The 18,952-nt window shown below is 65.3% G+C and overlaps 1 protein-coding gene across 1 annotated transcript in view; it reads left to right on the top strand.

The window, feature by feature from the left end:
• ITPR1 (inositol 1,4,5-trisphosphate receptor type 1) overlaps positions 1–18,952 on the top strand; it is a 175,272-nt gene that overhangs the window by 118,585 nt on the left and 37,735 nt on the right. The window contains exons 39-40 of the mRNA XM_054729485.1: positions 9,832–9,964; positions 11,819–12,009. Coding sequence (XP_054585460.1) covers positions 9,832–9,964; positions 11,819–12,009 — 324 coding nt within the window. The remainder of the gene's footprint in view (positions 1–9,831; positions 9,965–11,818; positions 12,010–18,952) is intronic.

Here is an 18,952-nt window from a genome sequence, read left to right as displayed (position 1 = left end):
AGTGCGGGTTCCCGTGGTGGGGCGGGGCGGGGGTGTTGGGGGGGGCACGAGGCCTCCGCAGAAAAGGCACACCAGCCCCCGACCACGTGCGCACACCGTGACTGGGGTCCCCGTGGGGAAGGCCACGGCCCTTGGGTGTAAAGCCAGGGGCGTCTGGGGGAGAGGTGCGGGGCGCACCTCCGGCCTGGGCCGCGCTCCCAGCTGTCGAGACCAAGGGCAGGTCCCAGGTCCCTGCGCGGAAGGGCCTGGCGCGGGGCCTGCCCAGCTCTCCCAGGACTAACCTCCCTGGGAACCAGAGAGGAGGTCCCCTCCTTTCCGTCTCCATCCTCTCCTCCTGGTTGTGCCATCTCCTCGGGGGGCTTGGGAGGGTGCAGGTGAGGGTGCAGGTGAGGATGCGCGTGCAGGTGAGGGCAGGGGGGGTGGAAACCACTGGCATTGATGGCCCGCTGGCTCGGGGTGGACAGCTGGCTGCATCGTGACCAACGTGTCCACACAAATCGGACTCAGAGGGTTTCTGTCAGCCAGAGAGGCCGCCTCTCCACGCGTGGCTGTGACGGGCAGCGGTGGGTGCTGACGACATCATGGTCGGGACCGAAACTCGAGAGTGTGTTCCACTCCGGACACGGCGCGGGGGGCCTGGAGGGCGTGGCGCCCGAACACCAGTGTCCGCTTGGGGGCTCGTGGTTTCCTGGGGAGACGGCAGTGGTGCAGGTCCCTGCTGAGTGCGAGCCCCCCGCCCTGAGGAGAAGCGCAGGAAGGAGAAGTGGGGTAACAGAGCATGTCCTCGGGGAACCTCGGAGCAGAGGGTCAGGAGGTCAGGAGGTCGCGAGGGCCACGTGAAGCCCTGCTTGGACTGAAGGGCGCCTCCGGGGAAGTGCACCAACCCCCGAGCTGGAGCCGCCGCGGTCCACGCGTGTGTCTTGGAGACGGACGTGTCCCGGCGTGTGCGTGGCCCGGGGCCGGCTGCCCTGGCCTGCACTCGAGGAGAGATCCCGCCTCATCACTGTCACCTGGGACCCAGAACTCCCGGCGCCCCTGGAGCCGGCCAGCTCCTCCGCCTTCCTGCCCCGCCACAGGGAAGCTCCCCGCAGTCCCGCGTGGAGGGCGGCAGCCAGCTCGTCCCGCACCTCAGCTGCTCCCAGGAGCCCCGGGCTGAGGAGAGAAGCAGTCCCGCCTGGAGGGCGGCAGCCAGCTCGTCCCGCACCTCAGCTGCTCCCAGGAGCCCCGGGCTGAGGAGAGAAGCAGTCCCGCCTGGAGGGCGGCAGCCAGCTCGTCCCGCACCTCAGCTGCTCCCAGGAGCCCCGGGCTGAGGAGGGAAGCACGGCGTTACTCCGTGTCGCCGGCAGGGGGCGCTCTCGTGCCGCCGAGGCCGCGGTGTCCTACTTTCCCAGGCTGCGCGGGGCTGGCTGGGCACCTGCCAGCATCCAGGCGGCAGTTACATAAGCGCGTCTTTTTCCTGGAATTTAGGCTCATGCTGATGTGTGACCTTCAGCGCCATTGCCAATAAAGGCCGCGGCTGTTTACTGCTCCGCACTGGCGGCCGCGGGCAGGGGCGAGGGCAGGGCCTGGGAGCCTCGCGCTCCCTCTCGCTCACGCTCTCTCTCTCTCTTTCTCTCTCTCGCTAGATGGTTCCATAATGACAGAAGTTGTGTAACTGAGTCAAGTGGGAACGCGTGGGGTTTTCTTCAGTGAATCTGAGTTCCCGTGGACTTGCTCTGTGCAGTGTAGGGGAAGCTGCGTAACTTGACTGCTGGTTTTGTTTCTGAAACAAATGTCCGTGTGAAGGGACTCGGGAGCAGGTGGGCTTGAGCATGGCTCTGCCGACAGGCGAGGCAGCCGTGTCCGTCTGCTCCCTGCTCCGCGTGCTGAGTGGGGGAGGAGCTGGAGACGGACCCGGGGTTAGAGGTGAGGCGTTCCCTTTGGCGTGCCGACGGCTGGGTCGTAAGGCAGTGACATTCCTCAGGCGGCACTGCCCTTCTGCGCGGATGCCCCTGGTGGGAGAGAGCTTATTTTGAGGGAACGCTCCAGAAGCCCAGGGGTGGTAGAGGAATGCGTGCTGAAAACGAAGGCTGTTTACCTGTCTGTGCTGGCCAACGGCGCACATGGATGGAGGGACAGACGGATGGACTGAAGGGTAGATGGACGGATGGGTGAAGGGAGGGAGGGAGGGGTAGGTGGATAGATTGATATTGGGTGGGTGGATGGATGAATGAATGATAGATGGATAGGTGGGTGGATGGAAGGATAGAAGGATGGGTGGGTGGGTGGATGGAAGGAAGGAAGGAAGGATGGAGGAGTAGATAGATGGATAGAGGATAGCTTGATGGGGAAATGGGTGGGTGGACACGTGTTTGCCCATTGGTCCATCAGTCTGTCCATCTATGGATGAGTGGGTGGGTGCCGGGAGGGGTGCTGATGGATAGATACCAGTGGCTGCTGCTATCATACCCCAGACATGGTAACACCAGGAAGTCTGTGGCCTTGTTATCTAAGAGGGAGACAGAGTACACTTCCCTTCATCGGCAGCAGGAACTCGTCCCTCAGTGAAACGTTGAGCACATCGTGTGCTGAAAGGGAGCGCTTCGGTGGCTTGGGTGCTGCTCAGGGACCACAGTCCTGACGCCCGGCGGCCTCGCCGGGAAGGCGGGTTTCCGTGTCGAAGCCAGGCCTGTGGAATCGGAGTGTTCTGTGGGGCTCCCAGCCTGGTCTAAACGCACCGGGAAGACGTGAGATCCAAGAAGCGCTGTGAAGAGGCAATGGAGGGCCATCGTTGGTTTCCAAGGTCAAAGCCAGGCAACATCCGGTCGTTGCCGAGCACCTTGACGGAGGGCTCAGCACCTGGGGGTGGGCCCGAGGGGGCGGAGCCAAGGCCTGGGACTCCAGCCCCGCCCGTTTCCTCGGCGCGTGCCCCCTCAGTGCGTGGCCATAGAGAGTGACCTCGCGTGTAAAAAAAATTCCCTTCGGTAATAAAAATGTGCTGAGACGCTCACTCCATGCATTCCCTAAACACCCTCTCTTGCTTTGGGGATTACGTGCTGTATTTGTGTAGCTGTGGTCTGATGTGAACACAGCTTATTGACACGATTATATTTTTCAAAATTGCGGCTTGCTGCCATCAAATGGCCCTCTCCTCGAGGAACAGGGCAGGAGTCCTCAGAGGAGGCAGCATTGGAGAGGCTGTTGGTTGTGGTGGTTGTGCGTGCGGTTTTTTTTACCCAATTATATGCCAGGTGTGTTTGCCTGTCCCCTGCCTGCAAACGTTGTCTGTCCTCCTGGGTGACAGTTAGAGAGCTTGCCCGTCAGGAGTTATGAAATGAAGTTTACTGAAAATACAGCAGGCATTACGCAATGTCTTAGCCGGAAGGAGCCTGATGAATCTCCTTGAGCCAGGTCAGGGGGCAAAAGCCCAGCGCTTGGGGGGCTCAGGGTGGCACGGAGAGCCCGGGGCCGCAGGAGGCCGGTCACACGACCCGTCCAGGGCCCCTGGTGTTTTCGTTCCGCCCCGTGAGCGGACAGCGTGAGGCAGTCCTTCCGTTTAGAGAGCCATCCTGAAGCTGCAAACCGCCGTCCTTGTCTCCGAATCCTCCGTGAAACGTTCAAGGAGGAACGAGAATTCAGCACCGGCCGGTGTGGCTCAGTGGACAGAGCGCCGGCCTGCAGGTTAGAGGGTCCCAGGTTCGATTCCGATCAAGGGCACCTGTCAGGGTTGTGGGCTCGATCCTCAGTGTGGGGCGAGCAAGAGGCAGCCGATCAATGATTCTCATCATCAGTGTTTCTATCTCTCTCTTCCTTTCCCTTCCTCTCTGAAATCAATGAAAACATTTTTTTTAAAAAAAGAACATTTTTTTTCCCCACCTTGGGGGTCGACCACCAAATGGGTGGTTGAGCTGCACTGCCAGCCCTGAGTCTCACCGCCCGTGCCCAGCTCCCAAGCCCTGCCCCGGCCCGCCACCCGCAGCGCCTGCCGCGGCGGTGCCCTGTCGCTGGGGCACCTCGAAGGAGACGGAGGTCACTCCCTCACAGCCTGAGCCTTGGCCTCTGTCCAGGGCCCATCCGCACCGTGACCAGCCGGCCCTGCCCGGTGCAGGCCTGGTCCAGGAGCCCTGGCAGGAGGGCCCAGCATCCCATGGGGCATCAGCCCAGGCCAGCTGGCTGCGGGCTCTGCCTTCACGGGGGCGTGGCCCTTTCTCCGGCCCCGCCTCCTTTTAGCCACGCCCTCCTTCACGGGACCCAGTTTCCCTGGGGCCCCCTCTGCTCCCTCTGGACGGTTTGGAAAGAATGAAGTGGAGGGGGTCAGCATGGTCTGCAGGAGGGGGGCCCGGACTCCAGTTCAGGGGTTCTGAGGGGCCGCTGGGGGGCAGCCCTGCCCACAGCAGCCTTTCTCCCCAGAGATGTCGCTGGGGGGCCGGGCCTCAGCCTCCGAGACAGGCCCGGGGTGGGGGCGGGACACTGGACGTGCCTGCACCCAGGGGAGGCCCCGCCAGGGAGTGAGTGGGGGGGACAGCGCCAGGCCCTGGGGGGGACTGCCCGAGCCCCTCCTGTCGGCACCACCCCGCCTCCCGCCCGAGCCCCGTGGTGTGCACTGTCTGTCTTCCTCTCTGAGGATGGACCTTTTTAAAATCTATATATTTTTATTATTATTAATTTAAGAGAGGGAGAGAGAGAAACATCAGTGATGAGAATCATGGATCAGCTGCCTCTTGCACGCCCCAGACTGGGGATCGAGCCCACAACCCGGGCCTGTGCCCCGACCGGGAATCGAACGGTGACCCCCTGTTCATAGGTCGACGCTCCTCCCCTGACCACGCGGCCGGCTGGGCCTCCTCTGTTAGAGACGGTTCCTTCTTGGTGTGGGGCTCTGTGGGGCTCTGCTTTGTTTCTTTCCGTGTTTTACACGCTTCCCCTCTCAGGCCGGGGCGCCCCATGGCAACAGGTTTGGGTCCCTGTAATAGGGAGAGGGTCTCCCCTCAACGGCGCCCGCTGGTGGGCGCAGGCCCCTCGCTGTGACCTTGCCGCTGTGCGTGTCCTTCCGTGTCCGTCTCGGCGTCTGTGGCCCCGGGCGCGTCCCCTCACTAACCTCTCTCTCTCCCTGACCAGCTGCCGCAGGCCCCGGACCCCGAGAGCTCCTCAGAGGTGTGTGCGCCCCTCCCGCCCCCTGTCCGCGGGCCGGCAGCCGCGGGTGCTCCTCTGTTGTCCTGAGTGTCTGCGTTGCCATGGAGATGTGTGTGTCTGTCCGGACCGGAGCGGGGGTGTGCGGGGCAGTCTGTGGCCTGGCCGGGAACTGGGGTGGCTCTTGGGGTAGGAGAAGGTCCCCAGGGGCTGGGGCTACACCCGAGGCCCCTGCAGGTTCGGGGAGGCCCGACGGCCCACACCCAGCACCGCAGCCTCCACCGCTCCCTGGGACCCTGGGACGCAGCCCTGTCCGTCCATGAAACAGGCTCTGGGTCCCGGGCAGGGAGGGTGCGCACCCCGAGTCGGGCCGGAAGGGGCTGCGCATAGAGCTGGGTCTCAGGTGCTCTCGGCCCTGGCGCCGACCACACTCCTAAGGGAGGGCTGGACTCTGGGGCGCCCAGAGCCACAGAGGAGCTTGGGGGCATGTGGGCCAGGTTCCCAGTCTGCTGCCTGAAACCCTCCTGAAACCCCGGGTGAGAGCGGGAGTGGGGGGCAACGCGCCGCCCCACAGGCCGCGTCCTCACCAGCAGCGTCTCGTATTCTCATCGGGCTCCTGCTCGCTCGCCGTCGATGAAAATGCGGGCGCTGGTGGGCCGGGGAGAGCCACGCTCCGTGTCCGTGTCTGCCGGCGTGTCTCGTGGATGTTCTCATGCATGCGCCGTGTGGGGGTGCATGTCTGAGCCGCGGGGACCTGCCCGGTTGAGTTTGCGTTATGTACAGACACATAATGTAGAGCTTCATTTCATCATCTTTGCCAAAAAAAAAAAAAAATCACGTTGGCCAAATATCCGTGTGTCCGCTCGTCTTCCTCAGGGCAGGGGCGGGTGCCGGGGCGAAGCGCTGTCCCGCGTGACCGGGCGCTAACGTCCATCCGGGAGAGCGCGTCCTCGTGTGAGCCCCCGGGGCGCCCGGGGCTGGGGGGTGATGCTGAAGACCCCGCGGCTGCCGCCTGCGCGTAAGACGGCATTTCTGCGTGTCCAGCAGGAGGCGGAGCCGAGTCCCCCCCTGAGGCAGCTGGAGGACCATAAGCGGGTACGTAGTGGTCTGGGGGGCTGGGGGCTCCCTCACCACACAGCGACTCAGAGGCCGCGCTGCCGGGGGCGCTGTCGAGGCAGGACTCCGTCAGGCCCCGTCACAGCCACGTACGTGTCAGGCCCACCCGCGCCCAGCGTGCCCCAGACAGGGACCCTGTCGGCCGCCCAGGCCCGCTCCCCTTTCTCCGGCGGCTTCTACGCGGCCGCAGTCTTAGCACCACCGTCTCTGTGAGTAACGGGTGGTCCCTGTGGGTAGTTTATCCTAAAGACAAGGGTTCTGCGGCCCCGCCCGGGGCAGAGGCGGCCGCGGGGGCTGCGATCTCCCTGCCCGGGTGCGGGGCCAGCCGGCGCGCACTCCCGCCGGCTCCGGGGTGACTCACGCACGGCTTTCGGACCCTGCGTTTGTGCGCGTCACACTCCAGCGGAGCGTCTTCTCCGAGAGTCTTAGACAGCCGGCAGCTGCCTCACGTCCCACAGCTTCTCACGTGGCTTGTCATCGCTCCCCTGGGACGGGGGACGGCGAGGGCGTGTGGCCTCCAGGTGGGCTAGGTCCTGGGAGGGTGCTGCCGGGCCCAGGGGTGGGTGCCCCCCGCAGGTGCTGACTGGGGGATCTGGGCACGCCGTTCCCCTGCCTGGGCCTCAGTTTCTTCTTCTGGGGAACGGGCATGATCAGTCTCCATCCCGTGGGGCAGTCTGTGGACTGTGCCCACGACACGCTCGGCCGGACCGTGATGAGGGGCGTTAACGGTGCGAGCGGAGATGCCTCCGTGGTTTTGCAGACACAGGCGGAGGAGGAGGAGGCGGTTCTAAGCCGAGTGCTGACGCGGGTGGGAAAGGCTCGCCGCTGAAGCGGGACCTGGTCTCGCCCGAAACACAGGGTTTTCTGAGGCTGGCGCCTGAGAAGCCGAGGTCACTGCCCCCCAGGCGCCTGGCAGCACTGACCCCTTCGGGCCTCGTCCCCACCCGGCTCCCTAGCCACGGGTTTCGGTGACAAACGCCGAGCTTGGCTTCCCGGCCCGCGTCACTGTTTCCGCAGGACTCTCTCGGGGTGCAGGGCACGCCCCCGTCTCTCCGTCTTATGCAGTGATGTGCGGAGCTTCTTAGGGAGACAGGCAGGCGCCTGCTGCTGTTTGCGCACGGCAGGTGTGAGCCGCTGGGGAGAGCGCATTCCTTCCTCTTCCTTCGCCGGGTCGGTCGCGAGGCTGAGCCTCACGGTTGAAGGGGGGGCGTCCGCGGGAGGCCACGGTTCTGCCTCCTCCGCCAGGCTCCTGGGCGGCGCCCAGGACAGCTTCGTGTGGGGGAGGTCGTGTCCCGGGGGCGGGCAGCTTCTCCAGCGGATCTTCTTTGTCCCCGTGGGACCCACTGGCTCCAAAGAGCAGGCTTCCCCTCGAACCCACGTCCCCACACGGGACCTGCAGGGCCTGCAGTCCTGCTCACCCCCTTTCTTCCTCCGTCCCCTCCTCCTCAACGTCTCCGACCTTCTCCTTTCAGAAAGGGGCGCATCTCACTGGGCTTTTCCCAAAGAGACCCCGCGTCCTCTGGCTTTCATGCAGCCGTTTGTTTACGGGGGGAAGGGGAGATCCATCCATCCCAGAGCCTTCCGTGAAGGGGGGGGAATAAAAACTTGTGGATGGGTTGTGCACAGGTGGGCTTTTCCCATCATGAGCTCATGTCATCTTATGGGGCAAAGTGTCCGGGTTCCTGCCTCAGTTGCTATGGTAACTGCGAGGGTTTCTCTGCGGAAGGAAGGAAGGGCAGCGTGGCGAGCGGAGGCCCCTCCCAGGCCCCGCCCGGCGCGCGTTCTCTCTCCGCCTCCGCTCCCTTCAGGCCGCGCTGACCTCGGTCTTGCCGGTGACCCTGGGCCCCACACGGAGCAGAAAGTCTGGCCTGTGCCCGGCCTCCGGGGAGCCGGTGGGGAGGCCCTGCCTGCGGCCCCCGGTTCCAGCCCAGCCGTCACCTCTCAGACGGGGCCGCCCCGGGCCCAAGGGGTCCCGTTGGAGGCTGGCGGCTCTGCTGCCGTCCCTCCTCGAGTGGGAGCTCCGGGTCTGCCTCCCGTAGGGGCGTCCCCAGGTCGCGCACGGAACTCGCACGTCACCTCCCGGCAGGGTCATCGCGGCGGCAACCGCTGCCCTCCCTGTTTCCGGCTCAGTGGGCCTTGGCCATCCTGGCGCCATCCTCTTGGGTCAGCGCGCCCGGTGGGTGGCGGGAGGGGCTCCGGGTTCGCGCGGGTCCCGGAGGCCTGAGCACCAGCCGACCGAATCTTGACGCCACGGCGTGGTTTCCGAAGCCACGGAAACACACGCACCAAAAGCGGTGCCTTAAGGAAGGGCCCGGGAGCAGCGGAGGCCTCCCCCGGGGAGCGCTCTGGGAGCTGTGACTTTGCCGCTGGCGGGGCAGGAAATGCGTTTCCCCAGCGAGAGGCATTTGTGGGTGGAGGGGAGAGGGAACCGGGCTTGTTTTTATTCCCTGGACTCCATTTCAGAAGCAGTTCGGCCCCCTTCCCGCCCCCACTGCTTTCGCTCCTGTGCACCCATCCTGTTGTCCCGGGGTCTGACCAGCCTCTTGCAGGAACAGAGGGGAAACCCCCTGGGACCTTCCCCGGGTGCCCCTGGCTGCCCACCGCCCTCAGGGCACTCCCTCTCCTGTCAGCCCCCCCCCCCCCATCTCGTTTTGCAAACACCTCGTGACCTATTCCGGGAGCTGTTTGCAAACCCTGTGCGTTCTGCTGACTCCAGGCACAGCTGCAGGTCTTGGTGGAGTGGGAGAGACCTGCTTTGTGTCAGCACCTCCCTCCCTCCCTCTGCGGGCGTCCCACCTGCCTCCCGCTGAGGTCCCGGGGACGCCCCACCCGCGTTCTGTCCTTGGGAAGGAGTCTCGGCGATCCGTGCAGCCTTCGGCCTTTAGAAACTTCCAGACCGGGAGGCGGTCTGCCGTCCCTTAGCGAGACGGCGCTGGTCGCAGTGCCCGCCCGGGAGTCGAGAAGACGCCCGCGTTTCCTCTCTCCAGGGCCGCTGGGAAGGGTAACGGCAGCCCTCGCAGGCGTCCTCTGCCGTGTGTGTTAGTACGTTCTTCCTGTGCAAACGCCCCGTGTACACGGAAGAAGCTCTCTCGCATCCGCTTCGACAGCTCGGCCCGTGCCCACGCTTCTGTCACACCCCTCCCCCGCGCCCCCATGGCCTCGGTGTCAGCTCTTCCGCGATGCATCCCTCTGATGGACGTCTGCTGTCGGCCGCCCGTTTATTCTCTGTCACGTAGTCTTCCTTCGCCACTGGGCCCAGGGACGATTTCCGTAAGAAAGGCTCGCTGTCAGCTCATGATCCCATCCGACGCGGGCTCGATGCGTCCTGTCCCCCTGGGGTCTGGAGGGAGCCCTGGGCCTGGGCCTGGGGTTAGGTCCTCTGTGGACGGTGACCTGCAGTGTTTCCCTCGTGTCCGGTTCCGATGGGCTGACCCCAGGGGACTTTTGGGTTGATTTTTGTTAGCGCTCGCCGCCCTTCTCGGTGAATGTTCCGTTCACCACCGGGGAGAGAGGGCCTCAGCGTGGATGTTCTAGATTGCTCCTGTTTTTATGCCCTGGTTACGCGTTAAATCCAGAAGCTGATTTCGCTATCCTGTTTGAATGCAGGGCGAGGCGCTCAGGCAGATTTTGGTCAACCGTTACTATGGCAACGTCAGACCTCCGGGAAGAAGAGAGAGCCTCACCAGCTTCGGCAACGGCCCGCTGTCGCCCGGAGGACCCAGCAAGCCCGGGGGCGGAGGTAGGCGTGTGGCGTGCTGGCGGCTGCACGTGTGAGCAGCGTGTGGCACCGCGGGCCTCCTGACGGGGACACGCTGCCCGGTGACTTCGGGGTGCGAGTGGAGTTTTGAGCAACTTGTTGTTGTCTTTGACCTGCCGTCACTCGGAACACTGACCCGCATTGGATGCCGGCTGAGCCGGTCACCCCGCTCTCCCACGAGGGGGCGCTCCCGGAGACGTTCGAAGGACGGGGAACTTGATTTTAGGGCGTTTTCTCGTGGTCACGGGGACGCATGTTTTCCCCTGAAATGGCGGTGACGTTGGCCGTGAGGACGGCGAAGCCCCCACGTCTTGCCCGGCGACGTAGCGCTGAGGGCTCCGGGCGTTCTGCGCCCTGTACCTGGTTCTCTCCTCCCGGCTGCCCGCCCGGGGCAGGCCCTGTCGCGGTCCCGGCTGCGCAGAGGGCACGGAAGTGGTCTGTGACGGGTCTGTGGTTTGAACCCGGATATCTAACTCGAATGCCGTGCCCGGTGCCTTCCCACGCCTTGGTGGGAGTGGACCCCAAACTCCGCGTGTGGAAACCGGCACCGATCCTTCGGGCCCCGAGCGCAGGCGGCACCGCTCCAGGCAGAGGACGTCGCACAGACCCTGAGCGCGGCTGTGGGTGTTGGTCTGGCTTTGAGGGGCCAGGAGCTCGGGGCTCGGAGCACAGATGTGGGCGGCCCACGGCCCTGTCAGGTAGCGATTCCTGGGGGGCTCTCTGAGGGACCCAGACGTTTTCCCAGCAGCTTCCGGGAGGGGCCTGGGTTCCTCCCAGATCCAGCCCCGTGGCGGGTGTGCTCAGTTCACGGCCCGTAGCCCGGTGACGCTGGCCCCGTCCTCTCCCGAGGGCCGGGCTCACAGTCCCCCCCACACGGGTCCTTAGCTTTTCACCCGAAAGGTCCCAGCCGCTCTCAAGCACAGTTTCCTCCCACAACATCTCCCAACAATTCCTCGTTACTCCCCATGGTGAGGCCTTTCCACAGATATGGGGGCCCCTGGGGAGGCCCCGGGGTAGGCGGGGCGTCGGGGACAGAGTCTGCCTCCAGGAGAAGCACGGGGCGGAGACCAGCCGCCTGCACGAGAGACCAGAGACCCACGGCCTGGGTGGGCCAGAGCTGGAGGCGGCGGCACCTGAATCGAGTTACCTGTTTTATCTGAAATTGATCCGCCCGTTTTCCCACGGACAGTGTCTCCATTTTTGCCACTAACCGGGCAAGGAAAGTTCTCAAACAGACACTTTCCAAACGCAGGCCCTGCTCCCTGAGGGCGTGAGCCTCTCTGAAGGTCACCGAGGACGGGGCTTTGTTGGTTTTGCTCACACCCCGTCCCCAGCTCCTGGCTCCACACCAAGCACTCAGTACAGCGTTGCTGAGTGAGTGAGTGAGTGAATGAATGAATGAACGAACGGATAGGTTTTATGAGAGGGTGAGCTTGGGCCAGGATGGATTGTTGGAAAGAGGGCTGACGTGGTCGCTGTGGGCTGTGCGTGCTCAGGAGGGTTCGAAGGAGGGTTTGAGTTTCGTCTGTCTCTGAAACTCAACTTCGTGACTCTGCCCCAGCCTTTGTCCGATGGCGGGAGGGAGCGTCTGGGCTGGAAAAGCCGGGCTCTCTCTCCGTCCCATCGGCCGGGTGCGGGTACCATCTCCGCACCTCCAGGTGGGCGGCCGCGGGCAAGCGACTTCACCTCCGTGCAGGCAGCACCAGCTGTTAGAATGGCGGAGGGGAAAGGAGAGGAAGCCATTGACGTGTGGACGCGTGACGTGCTGGCACGGCGTGATCCCGTCACTGCCCGCTGCTCCGATGTGTCGGTAAGACCCACGTTCCCTCTTCCCAGGGGGCGGCCCCGGGTCCAGCTCCATGAGCCGCGGCGAGATGAGCCTGGCCGAGGTCCAGTGCCACCTGGACAAGGAGGGGGCCTCCAATCTGGTCATCGACCTCATAATGAACGCGTCCAGCGACCGCGTCTTCCACGAGAGCATCCTCCTGGCCATCGCCCTTCTGGAAGGAGGCAACACCACCATTCAGGTAGGAGGCAGGTGGCCTCGGGTGTGGCTGTGGCTGTGGCTGTGGCCGTGGGTGTGGCCTTTGGGCGTGGTCGTGGGCATGGGTGTGGCCACAGGTGTGGCTGTGGGTGTGACTGGTATGGCCTTGGGCATGGCTGTGGGTATGGGTGTGGCCAGGGGCTTGGCTGTGGTGTGGCCTCGGGCGTGGCCATGGGCTTGTGTGTGGCTGCAGTTTGTGGGCGTGGCTGCCGGCTTGTCATCCCTGCCGAGCCCAGGGGCACCTGTGCTGGGAGCCAGATACCCGCGTGGTGTGGAGACTCGCGTGTGAGCAGCAGCTGGTCTTGGAGCAGGACGTGTTCGTCCTGAGAGATGAACTCTGACCCCTTGCTGCGTCGCGCAGTCGGCACTCAGACTTGGTTCCAGAACAGGAGTTCCGTTTGCACGCGGACGAATGCTGAGCACGTGCAGAGGGAACTGGTCCGACCTGGGGCGGAGTCGGCTCCTGGACGCACAGTTCCCGTCCACGGTCACAGGTCCCCTCACAAGGTGACCAAGGAGATTAGACGTGCGAGCGCCTTAGAGCCCGGTTCACACAGGTGTGCTTCCCGGCACCCACGGCGCACCTCGGTGAGAACACGGGGCGGAAAAGACCAGAACCAGGGGCCGAGAATGGAGACCAGCCCTCCCTGCGCGAGGCCGTGCGGGGGCCGGTGGTGGATGTGAGGGTCGGCGATCGGACGCGGGGGGTGAGAGGTGGGAGCCCCGCTGGCCCTCCAGGCCTCGGGGAGTCTGGGCCAGCAGCGCGTGACGGACCCGGGACACGTGGGGCGGGCTGGCGGGGCGGGCTGGCGGGGGCGGGGCTGGCACTTCTCAGTGTACCCTGCCGGGTGGCACCGCGCACAGAAGCTGTTTTTCCTTCAAGTTCTTTATCTTGTAAAGTGATTATGAATATTAGTTTCATGTTTTCACACATTTATTACTCATACGCTCAGACTCCAGATGAAATGCCTCGGCAGAGCTCCAGCGCTCAGCCCGGGGAGGGGGCGCGCTTCCTCTCCCGGGAGCGTGTGCGCAGCCGTGGGCGGGCCTGGGCGCGGCGGGGGTGCCGGCCAGGACCAGGGCCAGGGCCAGGGCCAGGAGGGGCACGGCGCCGAGGACGCGCTCCCTCCCTCTCCTCCCCCTCCTGTGACCCGAGGGCCGGACGGGAGAAGTAGCCCTCACCCCTCGCCTCCCTAGACCTGTGCTTCCAGGGGAACGGGTTCTGGCCTCGAGCTGACGTCGAGTCCTCTTGGCTGCGGCTCGTCTCTCTCCGGAGAACATGACGTGGAGCCCGGCCGGCCGAGGCCAGTTGGGGACAGGCTCCGCAGCCCCGGGGCCGGAGGCAGAGTTCCCTCCTGCTCGACGTGCTGGTCTGGGTTCGGAGAAGCCGGTTCACGTGGCGAAGGACCGGCTGGGACGCCGGCGCGCGTTGAGGCTGCGCGTGGCCGTCAGCGACGCCGCCCTGCCGGGGTCCGCCCGAGGCGGGCAGTGCCAGCCGGTCTCCCGCCGCCTCACTTCCTGCTCCGGAGGCCACGGCTCAGCAGGCACTCCCCCGCGGTCGGGGGCTCCCCCACATCCGCGTGTCTCAGACTCCGTCTGGGAGCGGGACTCGCTGTCATCCTGAAAGCGAACCCGGACGCCTTCGTGGTCGTCCAGTCGGAGCTCAGACTTGGTTCCCGAACGTGAGTGCCGTGTGCCCGCGGGTGAAAAGCTGCGGCACCGAGCAGGCGCCCCGGGCCGGGGGCAGGGTGAGACGCGGCGAACGTTTGTATCGAGCAGACACAGTGTCACCCGAAGCCACAGAGGCGCCGTCACCAGATCCGAAGGGCGCTCAGACCGTGTGCGCCCCGTAGACGTCATGTTCATATCTCACACACCGCAGCTGCTACGGCTAGACAGCTCTCCGCCTTTCACCGGGAAACTTCTAGAAAAGCAAACCGCTTTGAGCTAACCGGGGAAGCCAGGCTGGGTCAGCAAATGGGGGGGGGGGGGGAGAGGGGGGGCGGGGGAAGGCGGGGGAGGGCGGGGAGGGGCCTCCCTGATCGGATACGTGGGAGAGCCCAGCCCTGTCCCGAGGAGGGGCTCCCTGGGGCCCTGGCCTTCTGTTCTGGACGTCACTGCCCGGACCCCAGAGGGCGCAGTGAGCAGGAACCCAAAGCCGCTAGTGAGCCTGCAGCCTGGCTGGGCGCCTCTCCTGGGACGCGTCATCCGTCACCTCATCCCCCGAAACTTGGAAATGCCTGGACACCGAACTGGCATGGCGTGTCAGACCTCCCAGCATCCTCTGTCCCCACCCTGGCTCCTCTGAGGGGGCACACCCGAGGGCGGGTGTTGCCTCCAAGTCCCTCCCTCCATGCAGAGCCCTCGGGTGCCCCGGGGCTGGCTGAAGAGCCACCTGTGCTGTTTCTCCCACTGGGGTGCCTCCCTCCCGCCTCCCCCAGGAGAAACCTTCCTTCCTGTGCCGTGTCTGGCAGCAAGAGGGAAGCTACCAAATAGCATCTGCTTCTGAATTACTGTTTGGCCTGAGCCCTCGCCTGGTCCCTTCCCCCGACGTCGCCCCCCAGCGCCTGCAGATCCCCCTCCTCCCTCTTCCCTGCGGGGCCAGCCGTCGTGGGGAAGGGGCGGGCCCGTGCACGCTGGGCCCACGGGGAGCGGGTCCTCTCACACATACAGCCGCGTGGGGGGGTGTGCTGAGGTGGCCCCGGAGACCCTCCCGGCGGCGGGGATGGGAGACGCGCTGTTTGGGGTGATGACTTCCGGTCGCAGGAGCACAGAGCCTGCTCCGTGTCGGATGGCTGCCCACGGCCGTCCCCGGCCAAGCCTGGCTCCAGACACACCCAGCAGGGCTGTCTGAGCGGCACGTAGGCAGCTCGGCTTGGCAGAGGGGCGGGTGCTCCGTCAGGCACTCGGCTCCCCGGGGAGGGGGGCGACCCCGGGCCCTCGCTCCACACGCCTGGTCTGCAGGTCGGCCTAGGGCTTCGGCGGGGGCCCACGTGAGACGGACATCCCCCACCCCTGCAGAAGGCACCCCGGGCCAGGGAGGGGCACGCCTGCCCGGGGCCCGTGGGCAGACCCCGTGGGCAGACCCCGTGGGCAGAAGGGCCGCTGGGCTTCCCTTTTCTGGAAGCGGAGGGCCCTCGGGAGGAAGACCGGCCTCTGACAGCCCCCCCGCCCCCAGAGGAGGGAAGGCTGGAGTGGGAGCGAGTTACGTAAAAGGGTGATGTTTCTGGCAGGGCGGTCGGGGATGAGTCAGTCCTGCGTGGTGTTTTCTGACCTCGGGTCTTGTCCGTGTGGGAACGCACGGAGCGCAGCCAGCGGGGGAGTCAGACCCGCGTGGGGGCTGGAGCTCTGGCAGGGAGCGAGGGAGGCAGGTGGCCCGGCCCCAGCGTCACCCCCGCCCCCAGGGGCTCTGCCCCGCAGCTGAGGCCCGAGGGTCTGAACAGGAGCTGAGCTGGGGGCCTGGGGTCAGGCCCAGGCGTGGAGGGGGAGGCAGCCTGGAAGGGAAGTGATGCCCGGGAAGGGGCGTGGCCTCCGGGCTGGAAACACCTGCATCGGATCCCCTGTGCCCCGCCCGCCTCGGACAGCTCGCCGCTCCGTCCTCCCCCCTGAAACGCGGGTGGGGAGCACAGCCCCCCCTCCGGCAGGGTCCAGGGGTGAACCAGCCACGGGGGCAAAGTGCACGGCCCGTCGACGCTGCGGAAATGGGGCTGGTTTTGTGCAGGGAGGGAGGCTCGGGTTCGAGCCCGGCCTCTGCCCCGTCCGTCCTCAGGCACAGTCCCTGCCCTCCGGCCTCACGGGTCCCGGGACGCGGACTCGGGATTCACAGAAGTGCCTGGTGCAGGGTCGAGGTCACAGCTTATACAACGGGGCGGTGTCTTGTGTTAATAAAGTCCTATTACTTAAGACTAGACACGTTCCTGCCCAAACTCTGACATCTGCAGTTCGGCTTCCTGTGGCGGCTGCGGCCCTGCGGGCGGGGGGTGCTGGTTCTCCGTTGTTCACACGCGGTCCCCCCACGGTCCCCCCACGTCCGGGACACGGTTCTGAGAGGCAGGGGCTGGCGACTGCAGGGCCTGGGTGCGGGTCCGTCCGCAGCCGGGCGCTCTGCGCACACGGTCTCTCTCCGGCTCCGAGTGCTCCGGCCGCCCCCCCCCCCCCGCTTTCTTTCTTTCTTTCTTTCTTTTTCCTTAGTCCTCACTCGAGGACGTGTTTCCATGGGTTTCTTTATTTTAGAGGAGGAAGCGGGAGAGAAAGAGGGAAACATCGATGTGAGAGAGACGTTGATCCGTTGCCTTCCGTACACACCCTGACCAGGGATCGAACCCACACCCTGGCGTGTGGTCTACGGGGATGCACCCCCACCCAGCGGTGAGCGGGTGGCACTCGGCCACGGGGCCACCGCCGGGGCTCCTTCCTTTTTGCCCAGATAATCCCTTGGGCCCGCGCCCCGTCCCCTTCCTGTCCGGCCAGGAAGCTGGCGTCTCGTTGGACAAGGGCCTTTGACGATTACCGGTCTAAATCCGGGTTCGGAGGCGGAAACTCAGCACTGGAAGCAGTTGCCATCCTCGGGAAGGCGGGCCGTGGGTGGCCTCCCCTGAGGAGGTGACAGGTCCCCGGTTCCGCCCCCTGGCCTTGCTGTCACTCCAAGTGACAGACAGCTGGCCCCGGCCACGGTGGCCCTCGGCACGGGCCTGGCTTCAGCCGCCCGTGCCCACCTCCCCTGGCGCCGCGGGTGCTGCGGGCAGGGTCTCTCTCACTGGGGGGCGGGGGGGGCTCGCCGCATGGGTACCCGGTGAGCTGTAAACGTAGACGAGGAACCCCGCCTGGAAGCTGGCTCCCTGTGTCTCCGTCCTTACCGGGGGGAGTTCCTCCGCTCAGGGGTGACCTTGTCCCTGAGCCGGAAGGGCTGCTGCTGGGGCTCGCCTCGCTGAGTTTTCCAGAACCCGCGTTGCGAACCCCTGCACCGTTTCCGGGGAGGACGTGTGCGTGTGGGTGCGTGTGCGTGTGCGTGTGCGTGTGTGTGTGTGGGGGGGGTACGCCCGGCTTGTGTTTACAAGAGGAAGCATCCCGTTTGGGTTTGTTTTCACACCGAAGCTCGGGCGCTGCGGGAACATGGTGTGTTCACGCCCCCTCAGTGTCAGCTGCGCGGAGGCTGTACACTGTCGCCGACAGCTTTCCGAGTAGATTTCCACACCGGTTACCTGGCAACGGCGCCACCGGCACGTGATGCAGCGGCCCCGCCGGGGGGATCCGCAGGGTCCCGGGGAGAGGACGGGGAGGGGAGGCCGAGGCCGGGCTGGGGGGCTCCGTCAGAGATGCTGGGCGCTGAGGAGCTTGGAGGAGACCGGCCGGGACGGGGCTCCCCGGGGCTCCGGTCCCGCTGGGGGTGTGCATGGCTGTGCCGGCCCCCCACCCGGCGAGGGAGGGAGGGAGTCCCACAGCGGGGACGAGGGTCACAGCATCCCGCCCTGGGGTCGCGCGCTGAGCTGTTCTGACCCGGCAGAGTCTGGTGTAGCCGCTGCGATGTATTTTTTTAATATGTTTTTATTGATTTCAGAGAGGAAGGAAGGAGAGAGAGACAGAAGCATCAATGATGAGAGAGAATCATGGGTCGGCTGCCTCCTGCACGTCCCACACTGGGGATCAAGCCCGCAACCCCGGCATGTGCCCTTGACCGGAATTGAACCCGGGACCCTTCAGCCTATAGGCCGACGCTCTATCCGCTGAGCCAACCCAGCGGCGAGGGCGAGGGTAGGTTTGTTTAGACCCGAGGAGGACTTGGCCCTGAGGGTTCCCACCGTGGGCCGTCACCCTGGGTGCCGAGTGCCCTTGGCTCGGGACCCTACACTTGCAGATGCTCCCCAAGCAGATGAAAGTCCTCCCCGGGCGGCGGGGAAGGAAGCGCCTCGGAGGAAAACAAGGTCACGCGCGTTGCGGGGTAGGCACAGGCGTCAACAAAGAGCGGTTACATAACGGCTATTTATATCCCTGCTCGGTGTCGGCAGCAGGCGGGCGGGCGGGCGGGCGGGCAGGCGTCGCCGGAGGGACTTAATGAGCTCGCCGCTTCGCTCACCTTCCTGCGCTGGTAGGAGCCAGCTTGTGCTCAGGGACGTCAGCGAAGGATCCGGCTGCGGGTGGGCGGCCGGGGTAGGTGGACGGCCCGTTGCCATGGCGCCTCTAGAGAGCGCACCCCCTTCCCGACTCCTTCCTTCCCCTTCTCTTCTCTCTCAATCTGGGAGCGTCCTGGTTCCTCACACCTACTCGGGGTGCTCGGGCCTGTCCCCGGAAGCAGGACGGCCCTCCTTCCCCCTGAAGAGCCCGTGGTGTGTGGCTCCCGGACGTCGGAGGAGTTTGGGCGAAGGTGTACCTTCCCGGCCTCCCCTCCCAGCCTCCATCACTTCCTGGGAGTCTCTAACCTCCCCCCGCAGGCTCGGACTCCTCCACGCAGTGCCCACACCAGGCGGATCCCGTAGCCGGTGGGACCCACGGTGGCTGTGCCCCAAAATGCCATTGCCCGGCTGGCGTGGCTCAGTGGTTGAGCATCGACCTATGAACCAGGAGGTCAGGGTTCGATTCCTGCTCAGGGCACATGCCCAGGTTGCAGGCTCGATCCCTAGTAGGGGGCATGCAGGAGACAGCTGATCCATGAGTCTCTCTCATCATGGATGTTTCTCTCTCTCTCGCCCTCTCCCTTCCTCTCTGAAATCATGAAAATATATTAAAAGAAAGAGAAGTGCTGTTGTGCCCTGCGTGGGGGTAGGGGTGGCCGTCTGGCCCACGAGGAGCTGGAGCCCCACGCAGATGAGGCGGGGGGGGGGGGTGCCCCCCAGGCAGAGCCCCAGGCGCTGGGCAGCTGTGTCACCTGAGGGCTGCAGGTTGGAATGACTCACCCTGGGTTTCAGGAAGAAGTGGCCGCTCCGTCCAGT

The sequence above is a fragment of the Eptesicus fuscus genome, chromosome 18, assembly GCF_027574615.1.
Source record: "Eptesicus fuscus isolate TK198812 chromosome 18, DD_ASM_mEF_20220401, whole genome shotgun sequence".
Lineage (NCBI taxonomy): Eukaryota > Metazoa > Chordata > Mammalia > Chiroptera > Vespertilionidae > Eptesicus > Eptesicus fuscus.
Note: the sequence above shows the minus strand (reverse complement) of the source record. Positions and strands in the feature narration are given on the sequence as shown.